Source organism: Podospora pseudocomata (genome assembly GCF_035222375.1).
Source record: "Podospora pseudocomata strain CBS 415.72m chromosome 1 map unlocalized CBS415.72m_1, whole genome shotgun sequence".
Lineage (NCBI taxonomy): Eukaryota > Fungi > Ascomycota > Sordariomycetes > Sordariales > Podosporaceae > Podospora > Podospora pseudocomata.
The window spans coordinates 3,909,992-3,930,672 of record NW_026946363.1 but is presented as its reverse complement, the minus strand read 5'-3'; the positions used below and the strand labels follow the sequence as shown (position 1 = coordinate 3,930,672).

Here is a 20,681-nt window from a genome sequence, read left to right as displayed (position 1 = left end):
TCCCGGCCATTAAGGAAACAGCCGAACAGGAAAGTACCATTCTCAGGAATGAGTTCCGACTGCAGGTGCCCGTCGACGACATCGTTGTTTCTGTGGTTGTCGGCTGCCTGTTGTCTCGTCTGTTCCCTTTCTCCCACCATAGCACAACGCAACCTCGTACGAAGACTTGTTGCCCATCTACAGCTTGTTCGTATGAAGCCACAGTCGCTCAAGTATCTCATCTTCCGCCAGATAGATATAGGATTCATTGCACAGTTTTAGTCTTGTTCAACCATTCTTCTTCCATCTTCACTCTCTTCCTCGCCTTCACGGGACGGCAGGTCACCAGCATCTCCGATGCTGCGTCGACGCAGCCTCAAGTCCAGCTCGGATCTCAAACGCCGCAAGTCTACCTCTTCGACACGTGGGGTCCAGCTAGAACACATTGATCCTGCATTGGCCCAGCGGGACGCCCAGATCGCTGCCTGTCAAGCCTACACCCGGGCACAAAACCGAGCGAACGCAGAGATGTCCCTCTTTCCCCCGACCCCCGAATCACTACCCACCCGCCAGGGATCCAAACGCAACAGCCAGGGCCAGGATGACATTGGCTCCTCTCAACTCAACCGTGAGGGCGAACAAGGCCTTCGCCGTCAGCAGAGTGTGCGTTTCGTGGGCCCATGTTCTGTGCAAGGGAAGAAATCGGCAGGCGCACTCGGGGCCGAGGCTGGAACCACCTTGAGAGACCACAAGTCAGACTTCATTGCTATGCACGATGATTGTGGCGGCCACAGCGTCCAAAGCTACATTATCAAAAACGACATTCAACTGCCGAGCCAGTCATCTCACCAACCACGCAGGGCACCACCTCCAGTTCCCGTGACCGTGATGGCAGCCGACTACCTGAACGTCATGGCAGCCGAGGAGGAAAGCTATACCCCTGAAGACGACAGAGCCTCGGCTCCATCATCATACCGCCGTCTCCGCAGGTCTAGATCGATGTTTAGCTCCGAGACTCAAAGTATCAGACGGGATCAAGACACTCCCACACCAGTCATGAATGGGAAGTCTCTCAACTCGCGGCCGTTGCCCGGGTCACAAACCCGCCGACTCTTTCACTCCGAGCCGAAGCAACCAAAGGTAGAAATGTCCGTTCCACAGCTGCGAGCCCCAAAGTCAATGAGCTTTCTTCGAAATCGGCACCTTCTTCGGTCCGGGTCTAGCAGCCGTCGTGATAACAGCACAAGGGTTGCATGTGTGATGGAAGCTTCTGATGTAGAGGATGAGTTGTCTGAGGCAGCTGAGCATGGCAACAATAACCCTCCCGGTCCCAAGTCGCCAGTACTGTTTGGGTCAAGGAGTCGAAGGGGCGGATCAGGGATGCGCAAGTCGCTTCGCAGCAGCAGCTCAGAGTCACCGCCACCAGAGAAGGCGCCGCCTGCTCTGGTCGAGAAGCCAGACGGCCTCAAACACAAAGCTAGGAAGGTTTCCAAATCTTTCAGGACCAAGCTCAAGAGTTTCTTCAGTCTATCCAGGTCCGAGGAAGAACCGCCGTCTATTCCGAGCCAGCACATCGAAGCCCAAAAGACACACGTGATTGAGAGCTTCGGAAACGCTATAACCCATACGTTGAACACTGAAGATGATGTCCAGAACGACTATGACTGGAGACCGATTCACAACGTCCCGTCCAAGATTCCTTCCCTCCAAAATGTACCGCCGAATCTTCATCACTCCAACAAGGGCAGCCTGGAAAGTCTCAGGAGCGAAAGTCAGAGAGACCGCCAGGTCTCGGAAGAGTCTGCTTTGACAAGCTGGGTACACTCTGGCCCCAGTACACTGACAAGTCAACAACAGCAGCAGTGGAGGGAGTGGGAGAGGCAGCGCCTTTCCGTTATCAAGGAGAATGGCATGCACGCCCCTTCCTCTTCTGTCAGAAGAAAGGCGTTGGATGCTCGCCTATTCGAACAGCCGACAAACGGCAGCACTATCAGTGCCATACCTGACACGGTGACTGTCGACAGCCAACGCGTCTACTCAGCTTTGGTGAAACGAATGAAAATTCTCAATGAGCAAGTCACACAAGCAGTCGAACAGCAACCTAGGGCAGCTTGGGATTTTCGGGAGACTGCACCAGTTATTCCCGTCATGGATCCAGAGTCAACACCAGTAGTATCACAGCTTGGGGGAAACAAGGAGAGCACAAACACCCCGGATGATTTACCTGACACTCCCACCCGTGTCTCACGGAAAACCAATCCTGGCGACAGACAGAGGCTTGGTATCCAAGGAATCGCCGGCTCTCACCGTGGGTATGTCGACAAAGCTAGGAGAGAAGCCATGGGAATCTGCGCCGCCTTCCACGTTGGGAGATCAATCCTTGGTTCCACAGACAGCGATGGGTCTGTGACGGGAATTCCTGAGCCATCGGGAAAAGACGGATTGCCATTGTTTGCACCGACAACATATCATGAGGACTCCACAGCAGAGAGAAGTGGTTCCAAGGGAGATTCAGGGCCTTTGGGAAGCCCCAACTCTCATTTATTCAGAACAGGCAGTCCTTATCGCCAAGCTCTTCAGCGGACGATGCAGGAAGATCAGAGGGCTTGGAATCGACCAATTCCTGTCTACATCTCTAACAGTCTGGAGTCAGACGACTGCACGCAGATACGTGCTCCACAGGGGAAGGGCCGACGATCGGGAACCGACTCGGGTTCCGAGAAGGATGAGGATTATACGGAGAGCATATACTCAACAGACGAGGCGGAAACAGTCCCGGCCCATGCGACATTGGGTGGCAGCTCAAGCGATCAAGATTCAAAGGTTGTGGGTGGTCATCTACCACAGCCCCCAGTCACGTACCAACCCGCCGGCTATCGAGAGAGCTCATCGGTCAGCTCGGTGGACTGGAAGACGTGGTTATCAGCCAACATAGCCAAACTCGAATCGTCGCCCACCCCTATCAAGCCTGCAGAGGTTGAGTTTGCCTTGCCAACCATGCCCAAGAACTTTTCTCGGGGGCATATTCGGGAGGCCGCCCAACTTTACAATGATGACGACGCCGACTATTTTGAGCTTCCTACGCGGAAGCCAACGCTTCCTACGACGCCACTTGCGCCTGTGGAGCCAAACATTTTGAAACTGTTTCCTACTCAGAGGTCTGTCAAGCGAACTACACCACCGTCAGCCATGGGTAAGACGCTTCAGGAAAATGACAGCCCCGGTGGGCCACCCCCCATCCCTGCTCGGAGTGCATTGCGGCCTTCTCCGTTGAAGATTTCACGGCCCGGCACGGGAAGGTCAACGACTGCGCCATCGATTAGTTCGAGCCCGGGCTTGACAGCAGCAGTACAGAAGCAGTTTGGGCCTGTGTCGGGGTGTAATGGACGAGGGCTTAGTCACCGCCCGAGTGGGAAGTTGAGAGAAGGGACGCCAAGTAGTGCCGGGACTCGGGCATTCATATGAAGAGGGGTGCATGAACGATTGGAGAGGGTTAATCACGTATTGTTTAGCAGCTTCTGAAGGCTGTCGGCGGGAGTGGGACAGGGACGGATCAATGACTGAGACCACGGCCATTTTGGTCGAGTATATTACGGGAGGAAACAGCGCGTCTAGTGATACATTGAAACTGGCTGTGTAGGTAGAGTTGGGATTTTTCTATTGGTGAAGGGGGATTATTACCACAACACAGTAGGCTGATAGAGAGATTATACGGTTGGAATTGTATCATAACCATTACCAAGGGCACTTCACGCGTCTTGAGACATGAGAAGTAGGTATGTGACTATCGTTAAACGCGGCAGAGACGGTCTCCAACTTGTTTCCAGCGCTCGTTGCCTACGCAGGGGGTGCACCAGAAGACGTCGGTGGGGTCGACGGTGCGCTTGATGCGTTTGCTAGGTATGTTGTGTCAGTATTTGTGGGCATTTTGGGGAGGGATTATTAAAAAAATCCTTACAGTCGGTCGTAGTTTTCTCCCCAGAGTTTTTGCTGCCAGCCTTTTTCTTCGATTGGGCTTGCCTGTTTTTTTTTTTTTTTGGTGTCAGTGTGTTTTGGTTGTGTTGATTACCCCTGAATGCCAAGAACAAGCCCCCTGAAGTATGTTTTTTTTTGCTCGGCAACAAGTGACCCCTTTTTTTTTTCTTCCTTATTCTTTTTTTTAATTTTTTTAAACGCACCATCCCCTCACTCCGAAAGTAAAAGCTGATCTAATGGTTGGGTGGGGGAGTCGAATATGTAGAAGAAGATTATGATGACGAACCTCGTTCATGTACGCGCCCGTATCCGGGGCGAGCTGTTTGATGATTTCGTCTTTTCCCAGCACTCGTGCGTAGGCCTCGGATTTTGCGGTTTCGTTGAGGGGGGGGAAGGACTCGCCAAAGACTACCCCTGTCAGCGCAATGCCACCGATAATTGCTGAGATGGAAGGAAAACGCACCAACGTGGAGATAGCTCGTCCTCCAGGAGGGGAGAAGGCTGGTTTTGAACCGGTTCGGGTGGGTGTGCACGCCTGGTCCGGAGACCAAATGTGCGGCGATGATGCTGCTCGCCGGCTGGGGGCCTCGGGAAAGGGAGGAGTATGTTTCCGAGAGGGCGGTTAGGTTGCGCGTTAGGGCGGGCGCGTCGAGGAGGCGGCCGCCGGGGAGGATGTTTGTGCCGGCGGGGGTTGTGTCGTGGTGGGCGGCGAAGTAGGCGAGGAAGGAAGGGTAGGAGGTGGGGATTGTGAGGATGGTGAAGTTGTTGGCGGAGAGGGGGAAGGTGGTGTTGATGTGGGATAGGACGGGGTCCCAGAGGGAGAGGATGTCTTGGGGGAAGGAGGAGGGGGAGGATTGGAGGACGACGCAGGACATGAAGAATCCACCTATGCCGTTGGTGATGTTGGGGAAGAGAGGGAAGGGGGTGGAGGGGGGGAGGAGGAAGGCGTAGCCTGAGAGGCCGGAGGTGGATAAAGAGGGGAATTGTGAGGTTATATAGGCTTGGAGGGGGAAGATGATGGAAGAGGTGTTGGGGAGGGGGGTGATGATGAGGATGTTGAGGTGGGAGAGGCTGGGGGTGGGGTGGGTTTTGAGGGTGAAGAGGGTAGGGATTGCAAAGGTTGAGCCGCCGCCCTGGAGGGGGGGGATGGGTCAGCTGAGGTGGGTTAAGGGGGGGAGGGGGGCTTACGCCGAGGATGGCCCAGAAAAGGTCTTGGTTTTGGCAAGAGTTGGCGGTGATGACTTCGCCTGATGGGGTCACGGCTTCGATTTCGACAACGTGGTCTGCTGCCATGCCGTAGTAGGGAGAGAGTAAGGAGTGCCCACCGCCGGTGAGGTAACCACCGAGGGCAACTGTTTTGCCACCGCCGCCAACAATGGTTTGGTTCATCTCGTCAAGGCGGGTGTAGATATCCCACATTTGGCTGCCACTGCCTGCTGTCAGGTATGTCCCCGGGAGAGTGGTCTTGCACCTCTTAGGACGGAATCCTTCCCCATGGTATTTCCAGTCTTTCAGGCTATGAACCCAAATCGAAAGCGAATTAGGGGCACTGGAGCGGCCGATAAAATCATGACCTGTGTTCTTGACCACGAGACGAATGTTGTGTTTCTTTGCAAACCGAACGCCTAGTTGGACATGCCGGGCCGTGGTCGCGTTGACAACGAAGAGAGGATATCCCTGACCGCTGCATGGATAACCCGGATAAGGAAGACAGGTATCATTGCTCCAGTTGTTCCAGTATGTTGAGACGGGGTTGGTATGGTGGTAGTCGAGTTTTGACCAGTCGGCAAGGAGGTTGGGACATTCTCCGGCGTCGTAGGTCGGCTGTCCGGGATGGCAGACAGCTCCTGGAGGAGGAGGCTGTAGCAGTCGTCCGGCGAGTGACTCATTGAGACGCTTCCAAGAAGCTGGCGATGGCCAGACTGGCGTGCCGGGGATGGCCTTGCACTGTTGTTTGTGGGAGCTGGAGGCCGAAGTCAATAAAGGGGAACATGATAGAAGGCAAGCAGTGAGGCCCGGAAGCCAGCCTCGGGAGAATATCATGGCGAATGCGCTGCAGAATCTGAGATGAGAGATGGGAGCATACAGTCTGGGTTGTTGATTTCTTTGAGGCAGTCAGGTCAACTTGATTTATATCCGTCCCCTCCGACCGCGAACGGGCGATGCTATGCTGGGGTGTGAATCCAAGTAGATCCAAAGTCCCCAAGAGAAAAACGACGCGTAAGGAGGGAAATCCTATCCAACACCGACATTATGCCTTCATCCCTGTATTTTTCTACAGCCTCGAGGTACATGATGCTTGTCCACAGAATGGCCAGCGAGCCCTTAACAACCCTAACTACACCTCATGTACCACAGAGAAGACGTCCATCGTATTCCTCGCGACAACATCCCGTTGGTCGACATCCGGAGACAATGTGGGGCCATCCATGCTTGGCTCCGTTGCACGTAAGGCTGAACGGTGCGGGACAGGCCCCCACTACGGGGACTAGAAGCCGTAGAAGGAAGTTCTTCGGCGCACTGAGGGACACCGACACCCACAAGTTCAATGGATAAGGTAGAATCAGCAAGTGTTGCGAAAAGGCTGTTGTTATTTGCATCCTGCCCAGGTGGTTACAACTCTACACTGCTGAGGACTGACACCAAGTCTGTGGACTTTCACAGAGGACGAGGACAAGCAAGAATGAAACTCGAAGCTCAACAGAGCGACTGTCGCACCAAGACATGAGTGATGGACAGCACGTGATGGGATGCCACACGCGCCCAAGATTCGAGACCATCTTGGGCTGGCGCTGATGTCACTTGTCGTGCTTGTCAGGGTGGCTAGCGGCATCTGATGAGCACCATCCGTCATGCAGCTGTGGCATGAGTCGGCGTGGGGAGTGCCATTGGAGGCCCAGCATTGGACACATGCCACCAGGCGGGTGATTGCAAACAACAGTGAATAGCTGCAATATCGTCAACAACAGAATCTCCACCGAAGGAGAGTGCAAATTGGGGCGCAGTCGTTGGCATTGTAGTATTCTTCCAGCAAGCGGCATTTCGGAGGTTCTAAGAACGCAAAATCTCCGTCTGAGCATTCCACAGCCGGGTGCTAATAACAAACGAACAGAAGAGCGCATTCTCCAAATTGGCTCGTCCCAATCAGCCACATCATCATTATTCGGCTATCGTGATCGCCATCATACAACCTCAGTTCCAGTTCATCAACAAGCACTCCAGGGTAAAACTCAGCAAGGCTATTTATACGCAGTAGACTTTCTTTGTTCTCTTGTCGAGGCTGTTGGCCGCGTCCGTCTGACAGGGGCTGTCCCGGCTCGTCGGTTGACGGTTCGGTTGGGCTGCTGGGAAATTTTAGGTACCCCTTGGCCCAATCTCTTAGCGGAGTGACTTTTGACGCCCTCTGACTGCATGGTTGGACACGTTGATTACCAGGCGCACAGGCACCCCCTTCCCACTCTCTCTGTCAGCTCCCCCGACCCCCATCCTGCCTGCCTCTTCAGGTAAAATTGCGCCCATGACATTCGGCAGCTGGAAACAAACACGCGTCCTTCACTGGACTTGACTGTGCAAGCTGCATTGATCAGTTCAGGACCGCTGGGGATCAAGTCTTGCTCTCACGTCGCCCGAAACGAACCGAACCGAACTTGCCAGACCCCTCGGACACGGAAACTCGATACTTCGTCATAAGTAATCCCACGATAGCCTCCTGCACCCGCACCCGCACCCGCACCCGCACTCGAGAGACGGCAGGCATCTCTCGACGCCTTCTCACCAAACATGAATACCATCCAGCAAAAGTGTCGGCCGAAGCATCAGGTCCTCGTCTTGAAGTGCTACCCGCGAACAGCCAAGGGAGCTGTTGACGTCAAGCCCAACTCGAGCGAGCTCAGTTACCTGCTATTCTATGCCCAATCACGGCGCTCCAAGATCCAGAAAGTTGGCAGCTTTCTGGAGAAGAAAACAGCCAGCGATGTATACCGGCTGAGGATAGGGTGGGTTTCGGACAACACTGTCGCTCGAAAACACGGGTTGGAAGCTAACAAGATGCTTACAGTAATGTCCAAGTGACGCTCGGCATCCTCACGGCCTTGATCGAAAAGACGCCCAAGGATCTTCCCCTGTTTGCGTCATGCGTTCTCAACATCCTCGACCAAATACTCAAGTCCAATGATATCACCATGGTCGAGTCGTCCCTCCCCACGTTTGAGGCATTTTGCGAGCATCACGACCCAACTTCACTGCTGGGTGACCAGGCCTATCTCCGCCAATATCTGTCTATAGTTCAGCGATATGCCTCCTTGGCCTCAACCCGTGCGATCCCCGGCAAGCTCGAGCCTAGTAAGCCATTGGCGCTGCGGTGGAGGAACTCGGGTCTGGAAGCCATCAAGAGCGTTGCCTCGTCCGAGGCCCTGTCCTCGGTCACTACTCAGCAATACAGCGTGGCTATTCCCATGGTATTGGAGAATCTCTGGACGGATAATGAAGACTTTTTGGATATTCTGCACCAGCGAGCAGAAATGGACGACAAGATAGGAGGCTCGCCACTGCTAAGGAGGCGGACGAGTATCGCTACAGTGCAAACAGCCGGGACAGATGGGGAGCCAAACCCTATTGCGCTTGCCGGGACGGCTGTCGACGCGGACAAGCTGGCAGAGGAGGATATTGGTGTTCTGGCCATGCAATGCCTCAAGGAGATCTTTGTGGCCCCAAACCGGCCCCAGATCCATGCGGCAACTCTGGCTGTGTTGAAATTTATCGAGGAGCGAGTGAGCCAACGCGAGCCGGTGGTGAGGACCGATATGCACGGAAAGGACAGCGGGTGGGCCATCAAGATCTTCTTGCTGGCTGCTCGCTGGACGCCGGTGGCCGATCGATTCACCATCCTGATAACAGCAATGGACACACTCGCTTCATATCCGCTGACCGATGAAACCCTGGAGCAGCATATCGTGATGGCGGCCATCATCGGCGCACTTCTGCGGTCTGACATCAACCTGATCGGCCTTAGTGTTATGGATATTCTGCTTCAGTTCATTGCTCACATTCGACGGCTCGTTCAAATGCCAGGGGATCCAAACAGCATGAGAAGCGAGCCTCTCAAGCCCGGCATGCCAGACCCGCGTTCGCCGGCGACTCTCGAGTTTGCCGAGAAGCTTGATCGAGCGGCCGACGAGCGCAAGAACCTGCTTCTTCGACTGCAAGAGTGCATAGGAGACTTGGCCACGCATGTTTACTACGCGGACCAGATCTCTGATATGATCGCTGCAATTCTTGCCAAACTCAAGCCTGCGAGGTCGAATAGTATTTCTGGATCTCCACAGGGCGAGAAGGCGGACGGAACCCCTGGGTCATCGGCGAACGCGCTTGCCGACGAGCAGCACATCGACTCTCTCTTCGCTCTTACCGTTGCAAAGATAGCAGCTCTGAGAGCCATCAAGTCTATTCTGCTGGTGGCAAATCCGAGGAGCAAGATGAGTGGCAATGTCGGGCTTTCCAGAAACCACGTGCCTGTTTCTACATGGGATGGCACTCAATGGCTGCTGAGGGATCCAGATGGACTCGTGCGCAAGGCATATGCCGATGCTTTGGTGACCTGGCTTGACCGAGAGACCACCAGCGCCGATGGGAAGGTCCGCGATGAGACGGCGAGATCGGCCGTGAAGAACAGGGATTCTCAGGCGGCATCGCTTGCGAGGAGGGCCGTCTCGAGCGCTTCTGCTCGGGAGAAGCCGGTCAAGACGCCACGGTCACAATTCCTGCAGCTCATCCATCTTGCCATATATGACAATGCTGTCCAGTATGTCGACTACGAGACTGACATGGTTTTGCTTCATGTTCTGCTCGCCAAGTTGGTCAACCGGCTCGGCATCAACTCTGTCAGATATGGTCTGCCCATGATCTTCCGGCTCCAGGAGGATATCCAAGATGCCGAGACGCCGATTCAAAAGGTTCGCATCGGCAGCTTGGTCCATGGCTATCTGTGGATCTTGACCGAGAAGTTCGAGTTCGACGGCGTGCCTGTTGGGAGAGCTATCCACAACGAGATTGTGCGCCGCCGCAGCAAGAACTTCTGGGTGGAAGGCATCAACGTTCCGGTTCCTGTGATGGAGCTGGTGGGGACACCTGGTATGGCCCGGCCGCAGCCAAGGTTACCGCTCAAGGAGATCGAATCCGAAGCGCTGCTTCCCTTTGATGAGCGTGACGCATTGGTTGATGCGGTGTGCGCTGGCTATCAGACGTTGACTACCTCGCCGCCTACGAGCCCGGCCGCTAGCCCCGGCAGGAGCTTTACTCACCCCATGCTGGGTGTTAACCTGAACGCGATCCCAACCATCGAGACGGAGAACAGGGTTCCAGACCATGTTCGCGAGCAAATGCATAACGAGTGGAGCCGTGATATTGTCTTGGCAGCTGTTCAGAATACTAGCAAATCCGCCTCTCTCGCCGGGTCGCGAACCACTGGCACCCGTAATGGAACTGGCGGAGGCCTTGCAGTCAACGGCAACGGTCTTCGTCCAGACCGCATGTCTCCTCACGGCAGCAAGACGAACCTCCGTCCTTCCACATCGCCTGCGGGTCTACGAAAGTCGAGCTTGCGTAGTGGCCACTCGCCAGCCCGGACCTACACAACTGATGGTAAGGAGCAGGTGACCTCGGTAGAGCAGCTCAAGCTTGTCTTGTCTGGCCATCTTCAGCCACCATCTACCTCGCATGGCGCAGGGTTCCAGCCGCAGCATGACGATTCAAGCAGCGACAGCCTTGTCAGTTATGATCTGACACCGAGCGAGCTTTCGTTCAACCCTCCTGTTGCTGGCGAGATGGAGACAGTGCCAGAGGGAGCTGGTCTGGAGCTGGACAAGGTTCCCACCTACCACGAGCGCAAGTCTTCTCTTCCAGGGGGGCCTCTCAGCTCTCACCCGACGCACGAGGAGGATGAGGATCAAGACGGGAGAGTACCTCCGGTACCGAAGATTCCGGAGGGTGTGCCGGGAGTTCGGGTACATAAGACATCGGCTCATGATTTTGCGACCCTACCGAGGCCATCAACGTCGAAGCGGAGCCTCAAGAGCCGAGGTGGCGGTCAGGATCGGTCGCTCTCGTCATCTTGGATGTCGGCCGAGGATAAGCTGCCGGTGATGGATCTCCAGGCGTTGTTGAAAGGGATTGACAGTCATGGTGGAGACCAGCATTTGGGGGGCATCACGAAGCCTCCTTACTAGAGCACAGAGTTTCAACACAGCTTCTGGGGGGATGATGGAGGGGGCTTGAAAGCAGCAACAGCATCTACATTCTTCTTTTCTGTTTTCCCAAAAAAGGACCGGTTTGGAAACATGAGAACATGTATTGGGCGGGGTGGAGGCAACTCTTTGTTTATTAATGGTGGTGAGGTGATAGTTGATTGTTTACTGAATTTCAAGGGGGTTAATGGCCTTGAGAGGGGAGTCTAAGCTTGTTTAGTTTCTGGTGACGAACATTATTCTAGTACATTGGTCAGCCTTTTCAGTGGTACATAGCTTCATCTTTTTGTCATGATTATTTAGGAAGAGAAAAGATGGTGTATTGCAGCTGGGTGGGGGCAATGTTAGCTCGTATTAAAAATACAATATCAGTCGTAGAACTGTTTTTAAATCATAAGATAATTGTTTCCTACCGTCAAAAGTGATGTCTCCTCCAACGTTGACCCGAGGGCCCCTCTTTGGCGGGGACAACGACTGATTAATCGATAAGATAGCTAGTCCCTGTTGACTTACCAAGCTTGCGACGACCGCCAAGACTTTGAGAGCATCCAGACCCTCCAAAATGTTTTCCTGAGCTGCGCAGATCGACGAGCTTCTTCCACCGTGGGGTCCTGGCCTTGCGTCTTTTGATATTGCGCATGCATCCCCTCCCCCGACAGCTCCTTTCCTCCTCCCGCAGCCATCCACCACCCCTTTCCTCCGACCGGTTCGCCAACATGGCGCCAGCAACGAGACTCTGCCTCACCCTGCCCCTCCGCGCGGCGGGGAGGAGGAGGACGTCGGCCTTCACGTCGACGAGGACGATTCACAACAACCCCCCGAAACCGGCCAAAGTAGTACCCGTGTACGGCACCGGTCCTCCCCCCGAGCCTCCCACCCCGGCGGCAGAGTACGCGGTAGAGGAGCGCCTCGCGAGGAGGAAAAGGCAGGCCGAGATGCTCAGACAGGCAAGAGACATTCGCAAGAACAACGGCAACAACAGTAAACCTGCCGACCCGAACGCGCCGGTGTTGAAAAGGAGGTTTTGGAAGGATGTCTCCATCAAGGAGGTTGTCGGTACGTACATTCCCCCGCCCCCTTTTCGTCCCCCCACCTTTTGCTTTCTTTCTTTCTTTCTTTCTTTCTTTCTTTCTTTCTTTCTTTCTTTCTTTCTTTCTTTTTTTTTTCTTTCTTTCTTTCTTTCTTTCTTTCTTGTGTGTGTGTGTGTGTGTGTTTGTACTGATGATGTGTGGTATGGTGTAGGAACCTACCAGATCCACCTCGACTCCCGCCCCCTCCGGCACCCAACCACAAAATCCATCATCCGCATCCCCTTGTCCAAACCCCAGCTCGCCCACGCGCTGGCGGTGGAGTGGGACCAGTTGCTGTCTGCGCAGGAGGCGACGAAGCAGCATCTTATCCCGCTTACGTCTTTGGTCTGCAGGGCGGTTGACATTGGGGCTGAGGACGCTGCGCATCCTGGCGGTCCTGGTCCGATAAGGGAGTCTATTGTCACCGGTATGATGCGGTATCTCGACACGGACAGCTTGTTGTGTTGGGCACCGCCTGCTGATAGCACCGACCCCCACGCGCCGAGCAGTTACCTCAATGATGAGGGGAAGAGCTTGAGGGATCTGCAAGAGGAGGCGGCGGGGGGTGTGGTGGGTTGGTTGACGAGTAAGGTCTGGCCGGGGGTGAATATCGTGCCGGTGTTGGAGGATAGCGGGAGCATACTGCCCAGGAAACAAGAGCCGGGGGTGAGGGAGGTGGTGCAGGGGTGGGTGTTGGGGTTGAGTTGCTGGGAGCTTGCGGGCATCGAGAGGGCGACACTTGCGGGGAAGAGCTTGCTTACGGCCGCGAGGTTGGTTTGTGAGTGGAGCGAGGAGAGGCAAGACCTGACCCAGGGGGAGGAGAGAAAGTTTGGGGTGGAGGAGGCGGCGAGGGTGGTGAGCGTGGAGGTTGAGTGGCAGACCCGGAGGTGGGGAGAGGTGGAGGATACACATGATGTAGAGAAGGAAGATTTGAGGAGGCAGCTGGGGAGTGTTATCTTGCTTGTTGGGGGGACTGGGAGGTAGAGGGTTAGAAGTGTAAGATGGTGTTGTGTAAGATACGAGGGGTAGATGGTCAGCGAGGCACCCTCCCGCAATAGCAAAACTAAGTTGACCCATATTACATATTGTAAACCATGCCTCAAAGCAAATCAACAGGTCTTTGAATACCTTTAAAGGCCTCTTGACTATCTTTCAATGCCTATCAATTCTCTTAAGAGGTCATGAACTATCTTCACAAGCCTATTACTATCTTTAAAGGCCTATTAATCATCCTTTGAGGTATGGTTCACATCATGATATGGGTTAACCTACTCTCTATGCCAATTATTTGTTGTGAGGGTGAGTGAGTACACATAAGTTACAGTCCCTTGCAACAAATCCTGCTTCGTTATACTGCACAGTATTCATTCAAGAAGAAATTATATATATCCGCTCATAAAGAAGACGCCCCGCCAGTTCCAGTACACTTCCACCTGCCCAGGATAACAACACCCCCAAAAAACCAAAACCAAAACTCAAAAGAAAAACAAACCATCAAACATCATCGCTTTACCTCCGCTCAAGCCAGCCCCCCGCTCCTCATTCTCTGCTTCAACATCTCCCTCAAATGCCCATTCAACTCCTTCGTACTAACCCTCAACAGCTTCCTCTTGACCACCTCCTCCTCGTTCTCCTCCCTCTCAAGCTCATCCAAATCCACATCCCTATAAACCTGCCCCGTCACTGCCGCCGCCAAACTCTTCACATCCCTCGCATTCGCCCACCCGGCCGTCTTCCCCAGCTGATGCAAATACCTCAACACCTTCTCCCTCTCCTCCTCCCCAGGATCAAACTCATCCCGTAGCTCAATATCCTCCTTGAGCAACAAATTCTCTAAATGCTGCTTCGCCTTGGAAGCCGTCATGGTGGGAAAGTTGATTTCTGTCGCAAACCTCCCCCTCAGTCCCGCGTTGACCTTCATGAGGTTATCCATGTCCTTGTCGTAACCCGCCAGAACAATAACCATTTTGCGGAGGTACCGTGGCTTGGTCATGCAATCGACTAGTTCTCCAATTGCCTCCTCTTCGTAAGAAGCATGCCCCGTGGCGCGGTTGCCCCCCCCGAGACGGTAGGCTTCGTCGATGAAGAGGACTTTTCCGAGGGCTTTCTCAAATAGGTTGATCACTTTTGGCGAGGTGTGGCCCATGTATTGGCCTATGAGGTTGCTGGCAGAGCATTCAATCACTTCGTTGGTGGACAAGAAGCCCATGTCGTAAAAGATTTGGCCGATGATGCGTGCGGTGTGGGTTTTGCCGGTGCCGGGGGGTCCTTTGAAGATGAAGGTGAAGGGGACGATTTCGCGCGGGTCTTTGCCACGGCGGCGCATGTTTGCTGCCAGGCGTTGATAGCCTTCGAATTTGGATATGATGGACTCGAAGCCGATGAGGGAGGAGAAGAGGGATTTACATTTCGAGGAGGCAGTGGCGCCGCGGTTCCAGTCTGGGTCAAAATCCTCGCGAGTGAGGACGATGCTGGCTTCCGAGTGAGTGAGAATGTCAGCATTGTCTGTGGGTTTCTCGGTTGTTTCCGTTGGTGGAGGTGACTCGAGCTCTTCTTTCTCGGGCTGAGTGCTATCTGTTGGAGGTTCGGCTGCCTTGGTTTTGACGGCAGTCGGCAGGTCGACCTGGGCTTGGGCTAGTTGTTCTCCAGCCACAGCTTCTTCGATGTCGACCCGAGTGACCGGGGGCAGCTCGACTGGCTTTTCCGTGCATTGTTTCTCTACACCTTCGGCTTCCGTTTCCGCCTTCGCCTTGGTCCTGGCGCGATATCGAGTCTTGGCTTGGTTCAGCAGGTTGTCAACATCACCACCATTGCCAAAATTAGGACGGTCCCTCGCTCTCCGGAGAACTTCAGCTGCCACTTCCATGGCTCCCTCATTAGCCGTGATCTCCTCCTTGGCCATTTTCAACCGTAGAATCTCATTCAGCGTCTTGTCATCGTAGCTCTGGAACCGGAAGGCCTCCTCCAGGGGAAATCGTCGCCGCAAGCCAGGGTTGCACTTTTGGAACATCTCCTCCATCATGTCAGGATAACCGAGAAGCAAAACACATCGATCTTCGCCTGGCTGGTTGTGAATCTTGGAGATCATGACATCGATACAGCTAAGACGAAACTCATCCGACTCGTGCGTCGTGCCCGGACGACCACCGTGATAGAACATGTGGGCATCGTCGATGATAAGCACCTTTCCAATCGTTGAGTCGAGTATATGGGCGGTCTTGACCTCGGATTCACCGATGTACTGCCCAATGAAATCCGCTGGTGTCTTGAATACCACCTCTTTCGTGGACAAAAGCCCAATCTCGGCCAGAATTTGGCCGTAAAGCTTGGCTACGGTGGTCTTGCCAGTACCGGGAGGACCTAAAAAGACTTGGTTCAAGGAGGTCTTGAGTGGTTCCTTGCCGAGGACTTCGCGACGATAATTGGCTCTGGCCCTGTCGAGCAGCTCGTCAATCGCTTTCTTGACGCTCTCGAGGCCGGCCATTTTTTCGAGCTCTTTCCAAGCCTTGCTCTTGTCCCGAATATCCTCGGGCTCCGGTCCGATGATGTCTTCCTTGGTGAGAAGTCGGGTGTTGGGCTTTGGCGCTGGACCCTGCGACAGAAACGAGAGGTCCACTTCATCACTCTCATCACTCTCATCAGTGGAAGCGCTCTTTTCATCTTCGGCCTTGGTCCCGCCCTCTGTTGATTTCTTGTCTGACTGGCCGTCGGTGTCGGCCTCCGTGTCTTGCTCGGTGAGTTGTCGTGCCTTGGCTTCATCCTCGGCCGTAGTCTCGCCGTCAGTTGCCTCCTCTTCTCTGGCTGGCTTCTCGTCCTGGCTAGTCTTGATGTCCTTGGTAGAAGACTCGGCATCCTTAGTAGACTCCATGTCCCTGCTAGGCTCGACTTCCTTCTCGGGCTCCTCGTCTTTGCTGGCATCCTCGTTCTTGCTGGCATCCTCGTCTTTGTTGGGCTCCTCGTTTTTCTCGAGTCCCCCATCTTTCTCGAGTCCCCCATCTTTCTTGTCCCTATCCTTCTCAAGCTCCAAATTCTTCTCATCAAAATTAGGCTTGGTCTTGCCTTCGGCAGAGCTTGGGTCCGCCTTCTGAACCTTGGTTCTCTCGTCCTTCGAATCATTATCCGTCGACATCTCGGACTTCTCCGACGGCTCCTTCGGAACAGAAGTTTTGTCGTCCACTGAAACGGGCATTGGGAGCTTTTTGTACTTCAACAACTTAATCAAACGAGCGGTGATCTCCTGGCCCCTGCAGTTCTTGTACTCAACCAGGCTAGACAACATCTCCTCGCCCTCCTCGATTGCCTTCTTAAGCTCCTCGATCTTAGCGGCAATCTCAACCTCTTCTGGGCTCAGCACGCGTTGTTTCTCCTTGGGATCTTCTTTGTCAACTTTGGCATCCTTTCCAACGTCTTCTGGTTCGGAATTTGCAGCTTCCTGCTTGGGTGTAGCCTCTTCTTCTGCAGATTTGACTTCTTCTTTCTCCGGATCAACCTTTTCCTTCGCGGATTTGACGCCTTCCTTCTCAGGTTCGACATCTTCTCCTGTGGGTTTGACACCTCCTTGGTTGGTGTCGGCGCCTTCTTCCCCGACTTTCACAGCTTCAGACTCAGGTTTGACACCTCCCTGATCGCGCTTGACGTCTTCTTTCACAGGCTTGACATCTTCTTCCACAGGTTTGACGCCTTCTTCCACAGTCCTAAGACCTTCTCCCTCAACCTCCACAGCCTCGGTCTCAGGTTCGACAGCCTTTTCCACGGCCTCGGTCTGGGCAGGCTCTTCAGTCTTGAGAACTTCTGTAGGCTGAGCAACCGCTTCGGTCTTGACGGCTTCCTCAGGCTTCTCGACATCCTTGGGCTCGGTGACTGATGACTCGCTCGAGGAGAGCGCCTTCTCTTTCAAGTGCTCTCGCTCTTGCTGCTTTTTTTCCAGCTTTTGAGTCGCGACCTCTAGCTCTTCTGTCAACCACTCCTCAGTTGCCTGCAGAGACTGATTCTCCTTGAGCAGCTCTCTCAGGTTAGCACGCTTCTTTTCCAGCGCCGCCTCCCACTCTTCGGCTCGCTTGTCCTCGGCAGCCTTCCACGCCGCGTGCTCCAGGTCAAGCCTTGCCGCCTGTCGGTCCAGTATTTTCTCCCAAGCCAGCACGAGATCATAGGCGTTGGCGAAACCACCAGACTCTCGGTTCCGAGCAACCCGTTTGGCCACAATACGAGGATACGGCCCAGTCTCCCCCCCTTCGATGGTGAACCCATTGTGTCGGACCATCTGGAGAAAGATCAGACGCAGTTGTTCGTCATCGTAATCCTTAATCGTCAACCGTCGAGGAAACTGCCATCTTCCGCTCGGTCGCGAAGCCAAAAGCTTGTTCATCGCCGTCTCGGTACCAGCAATGACAACCACCAGCCGAAGACGCTCGGCATGACGGTCCAGTGTGTACAAGAGGTCTGCCCTGAGGGAACCCGTCATCCCCTCGATGGAGTCGATAAAGACAAAGACCTTGGAGTTCTCGCCGTAGTTGTTTAGCACCAGATGGAAACCTTCAATATCCTTGTCCGCCTGAAAGTCAAATCCGGACCGCTTTTCATTGTGCGGGCTGTTGACAGAAGACCATGCGGCGCATTCCTTGAGCAAAGTCCTGTAGATAGTCGTCAGCGTCTTCTTGCCCGTTCCCGGATTGCCGATCAGCGCAAGATTGAACTCTTGTCTTCGAAGCATCCCTCTTCTGTTCTTTGCCGCATCAATGGTAGACTTGACGGCAAGAAATTCTGACTTGACTTGTTCAAGACCAACCATGGCCATGAGCTGGTCAATTGCTAAGCTCTTCTCGCCCAGTTCCTTTTTGCGGCGCTCCCATTCCTTTTCAGGGGCCAACAATTCGACGCCGTCAGATTCCTTAGCCACCCATCTCCGACCAAGGGCGGGAAGAATGGGCATACCCGGCCGGCTGGCGCTCGGCTTTGGTTTTCCGTTGGCATCCAAGGGTATCTCTTCTGTTTCGGTGGGGTCGGCTCTGACACCTTTGAAAGGGTCGTGTGGAGGATCGGGCAAAGGTAACGGAGCGGGCGCCGGCGCTGGTGGGGGTTCTTGCCTGACTTCTTCTGGGGTTTCCTCCTTGGCCTCCTCCTTAGCCTCCTCCTTGGCTTCCTCTGGCTTGTTCTCATCTGTCGTCTCTTCCTTTGCCTCGCCCTCTTTGGTCTCTCCTTCCTTGGCCTCATCCTTAACGTCGCTCTCCTTCGCCTCCCCCTCCTCCTCCTTAGTCCCTTCCTCCTTGACTTCACTATCAGTCTCTTTGGGATCATCATCAGTGGACTCCGCCTTAGATTCCTCCTTTGGGCTTTCATCCTTCTGGGGTTCGTCCTTCTTTTCTATGCCCTCCGGAGTTACATCTTCCTTGCCATCCTCTTTGCCATCTTCTACGGAGGATTCCTGATCTTTCTTCTCTGTCGTGGTGTCTAGAGAAGCGTCCTTAGGAGGGTCTTCCTTGGAAGACTCCCTGGCACCTTCTGTGTCATCATCCTTCGCCGGGGATTCTTCTGGGGAGGATTTCTCCTTCTCAGGAGGCGCTGCTTGAACCGCCTGATCCTTGGCAGTGACTTCTTCTGCCTTTGCGGGAACGTCGTGGTCCTTGATGGCAACGGTCTCACCCGTGGCTGTGCTGGTGTGGGCTTCCTTGGTCTCCTGGGCTTGGGAGGTGCCATATTGGCTTCCACTGGCTTCCTCGGGCTTTGGATTCTCTGGATCGGCAGATATGGAGGTACTTGGTGGGTCTGTGTTTGATTTCGGTGGTGTTTGATTGTTTCTGATCTTCTCGAGATCCTCCAGAAACTTGACACCGCCCAGTCTCTCGATCTCATTCGCAAAGGTCGCAATCAGTTTGGCGGCCTTGATAACAGATTCTGGGTCTGATATGTCCAACAGTGGCCTGCTTGTGGGTGGGTTAATGGTTTGAGTGGCGTTATCGGTGTCCGGCGATGGGGAAACTTCCACCACGACGACCTTGCTGATGGTCAGCTTCTTATCGTCGGACGAATCCGTGTCTGCTTCGACGGGTGTCGACATGAATGATCCATCGTACTCAGATTCTGAGGATTCAGGGTGGTTGGGGTTGGTGGAGGAGGGGTTGTCGTCCATGATTGGGGCCATGTGTGAATTTATGTGCGGGGGTTATCCGGGCCGGAAAGGTATGGTAGGAAATGAAGCCAAAAACCTTGAGTGAGTGGTTGCGATGAAGATATGAATGAAATAAGATGGAAAACAGAGATGAAGTTGAAAAGAGGGATCCGCTCGTGACTAGGCAGATTTCCAGGCTGCAGCGGTGAAGACTTACGCCAGCTGCAGCTGCTGCGCAGACGACGGGATGAGGCTCTGGATCAACAAAGCTGCAAGCTGTGCACCAATAGCGCGGGTGCCTCAACGGCCAACAAAAACTGGTCAGCCTCAAACATCATGCAGGCGCCCTCTTTCCTCTTTCCTCCTGCCGCCGCGTGACTAACCCCGAAGCCAAGCATGGAAGGCAACAAACCTTTGCCAAACACACCAACAAACACGACCACTTATGTCGTAATTATTATCAACCTACGCCTTTTTAAAAGAAGAACAGGCCTTGGAAGATGATCAAGAGATTTTATTTGATTTTCATTATTATGAATGAGAACTATCAAATACCATACAGCTGCTTGAACTGCAGAGAAATCAAAGCTCCATAACCAGTCACAGTTATCAAGAATATCTTCGAAGCAACTCTATATCGAGATCAGCTCAACATCATATTTTTCCAAGCTATCTCTTTACTATTCCTCGTCTCTATGCAGCTGACTAGCAATCTGAGACCTCTTAAAATCAAAAAAAATTCCTGTTCGTCCAAACCGCATCCGGCTCTACTTTCTCGTTTGCAACCCACCACCGTTTCTATATTTCCTACCATTGCGATGATCAGTAGCCACTTACGACAAAGTGCTCCGCACTTCCGGGGGTATCAAAGGTGTCCAAAGTACTCCGGATTCTCGATGTACATGGGAACTGGCCTGACTTTCTTCTCCCGAGAAGAACTTGGCGTCGAGATGGAATCTCTTACGCCAGGATACCGCGCATCCTACTTGGTTCTGTGACGGTCTTCTCTGTGGGCCCTTTCTTCTCTCGGAGGCTCTAGATCGTCGCGAGTGGTCGGCTTATCTCTGTGGCGGCGCTTTGTGCTGGGTTTCTCTTCCCTTCGCAGCTCTGGATCGTCCTGGGCCTCCTTGCGTCAGTGGCGGTGTCTTGTGCGAGGCCTTTCTCTTTCCAGAGGTTCATTTTCAGGCACACTTTCTCGGGGAGGTTGACTTCGGAAAGATTTCCCCCCATGTGTTGTATTCTGCGTTGATCTGCTCCATGCCTGAGGGTAAACTCTCGAGTGCCTCTTCTAGCTTACGATTGTCTTCAAAG

General features: G+C 53.9%; 5 protein-coding genes across 5 annotated transcripts; 3 read left to right on the top strand and 2 right to left on the bottom strand.

Annotated features, from left to right (window-relative positions):
• Nucleotides 1–336: 336 nt before the first annotated feature.
• On the top strand, nt 337–3,444 carry QC762_113000 (uncharacterized protein; the record flags this gene model as incomplete). The annotated part of the gene is made up of 1 exon (XM_062885718.1): nt 337–3,444. One exon carries the CDS (start codon nt 337–339, stop codon nt 3,442–3,444), a length of 3,108 nt encoding a protein of 1,035 aa, XP_062748843.1.
• A 117-nt stretch (nt 3,445–3,561) lies between these two features.
• QC762_113010 (uncharacterized protein) lies at nt 3,562–6,993 on the bottom strand. The gene is made up of 5 exons (XM_062885719.1): nt 5,143–6,993; nt 4,418–5,087; nt 4,241–4,395; nt 3,938–3,999; nt 3,562–3,875 (listed from the first exon to the last, which is right to left on the bottom strand). The coding sequence occupies exons 1-5, from the start codon at nt 5,995–5,997 to the stop codon at nt 3,770–3,772; spliced, it is 1,848 nt and encodes a 615-aa protein (XP_062748842.1). The 5' UTR covers nt 5,998–6,993; the 3' UTR covers nt 3,562–3,769.
• Nucleotides 6,579–11,177, top strand: EFR3 (plasma membrane localization protein; the record flags this gene model as incomplete). The annotated part of the gene is made up of 2 exons (XM_062885720.1): nt 6,579–7,949; nt 8,012–11,177. Exons 1-2 carry the CDS (start codon nt 7,735–7,737, stop codon nt 11,175–11,177), a joined length of 3,381 nt encoding a protein of 1,126 aa, XP_062748841.1. The 5' UTR covers nt 6,579–7,734.
• A 656-nt stretch (nt 11,178–11,833) lies between these two features.
• On the top strand, nt 11,834–13,442 carry atp12 (ATP synthase mitochondrial F1 complex assembly factor 2; the record flags this gene model as incomplete). Its single annotated transcript, XM_062885721.1, has 2 exons — nt 11,834–12,251; nt 12,438–13,442. 2 exons carry the CDS (start codon nt 11,834–11,836, stop codon nt 13,247–13,249), a joined length of 1,230 nt encoding a protein of 409 aa, XP_062748840.1. The 3' UTR covers nt 13,250–13,442.
• Nucleotides 13,443–13,784: 342 nt separating this feature from the next.
• On the bottom strand, nt 13,785–19,403 carry QC762_113040 (uncharacterized protein; the record flags this gene model as incomplete). Its single annotated transcript, XM_062885722.1, has 1 exon — nt 13,785–19,403. The coding sequence occupies one exon, from the start codon at nt 19,401–19,403 to the stop codon at nt 13,785–13,787; it is 5,619 nt and encodes a 1,872-aa protein (XP_062748839.1).
• Between the last annotated feature and the right edge of the window lie 1,278 nt (nt 19,404–20,681).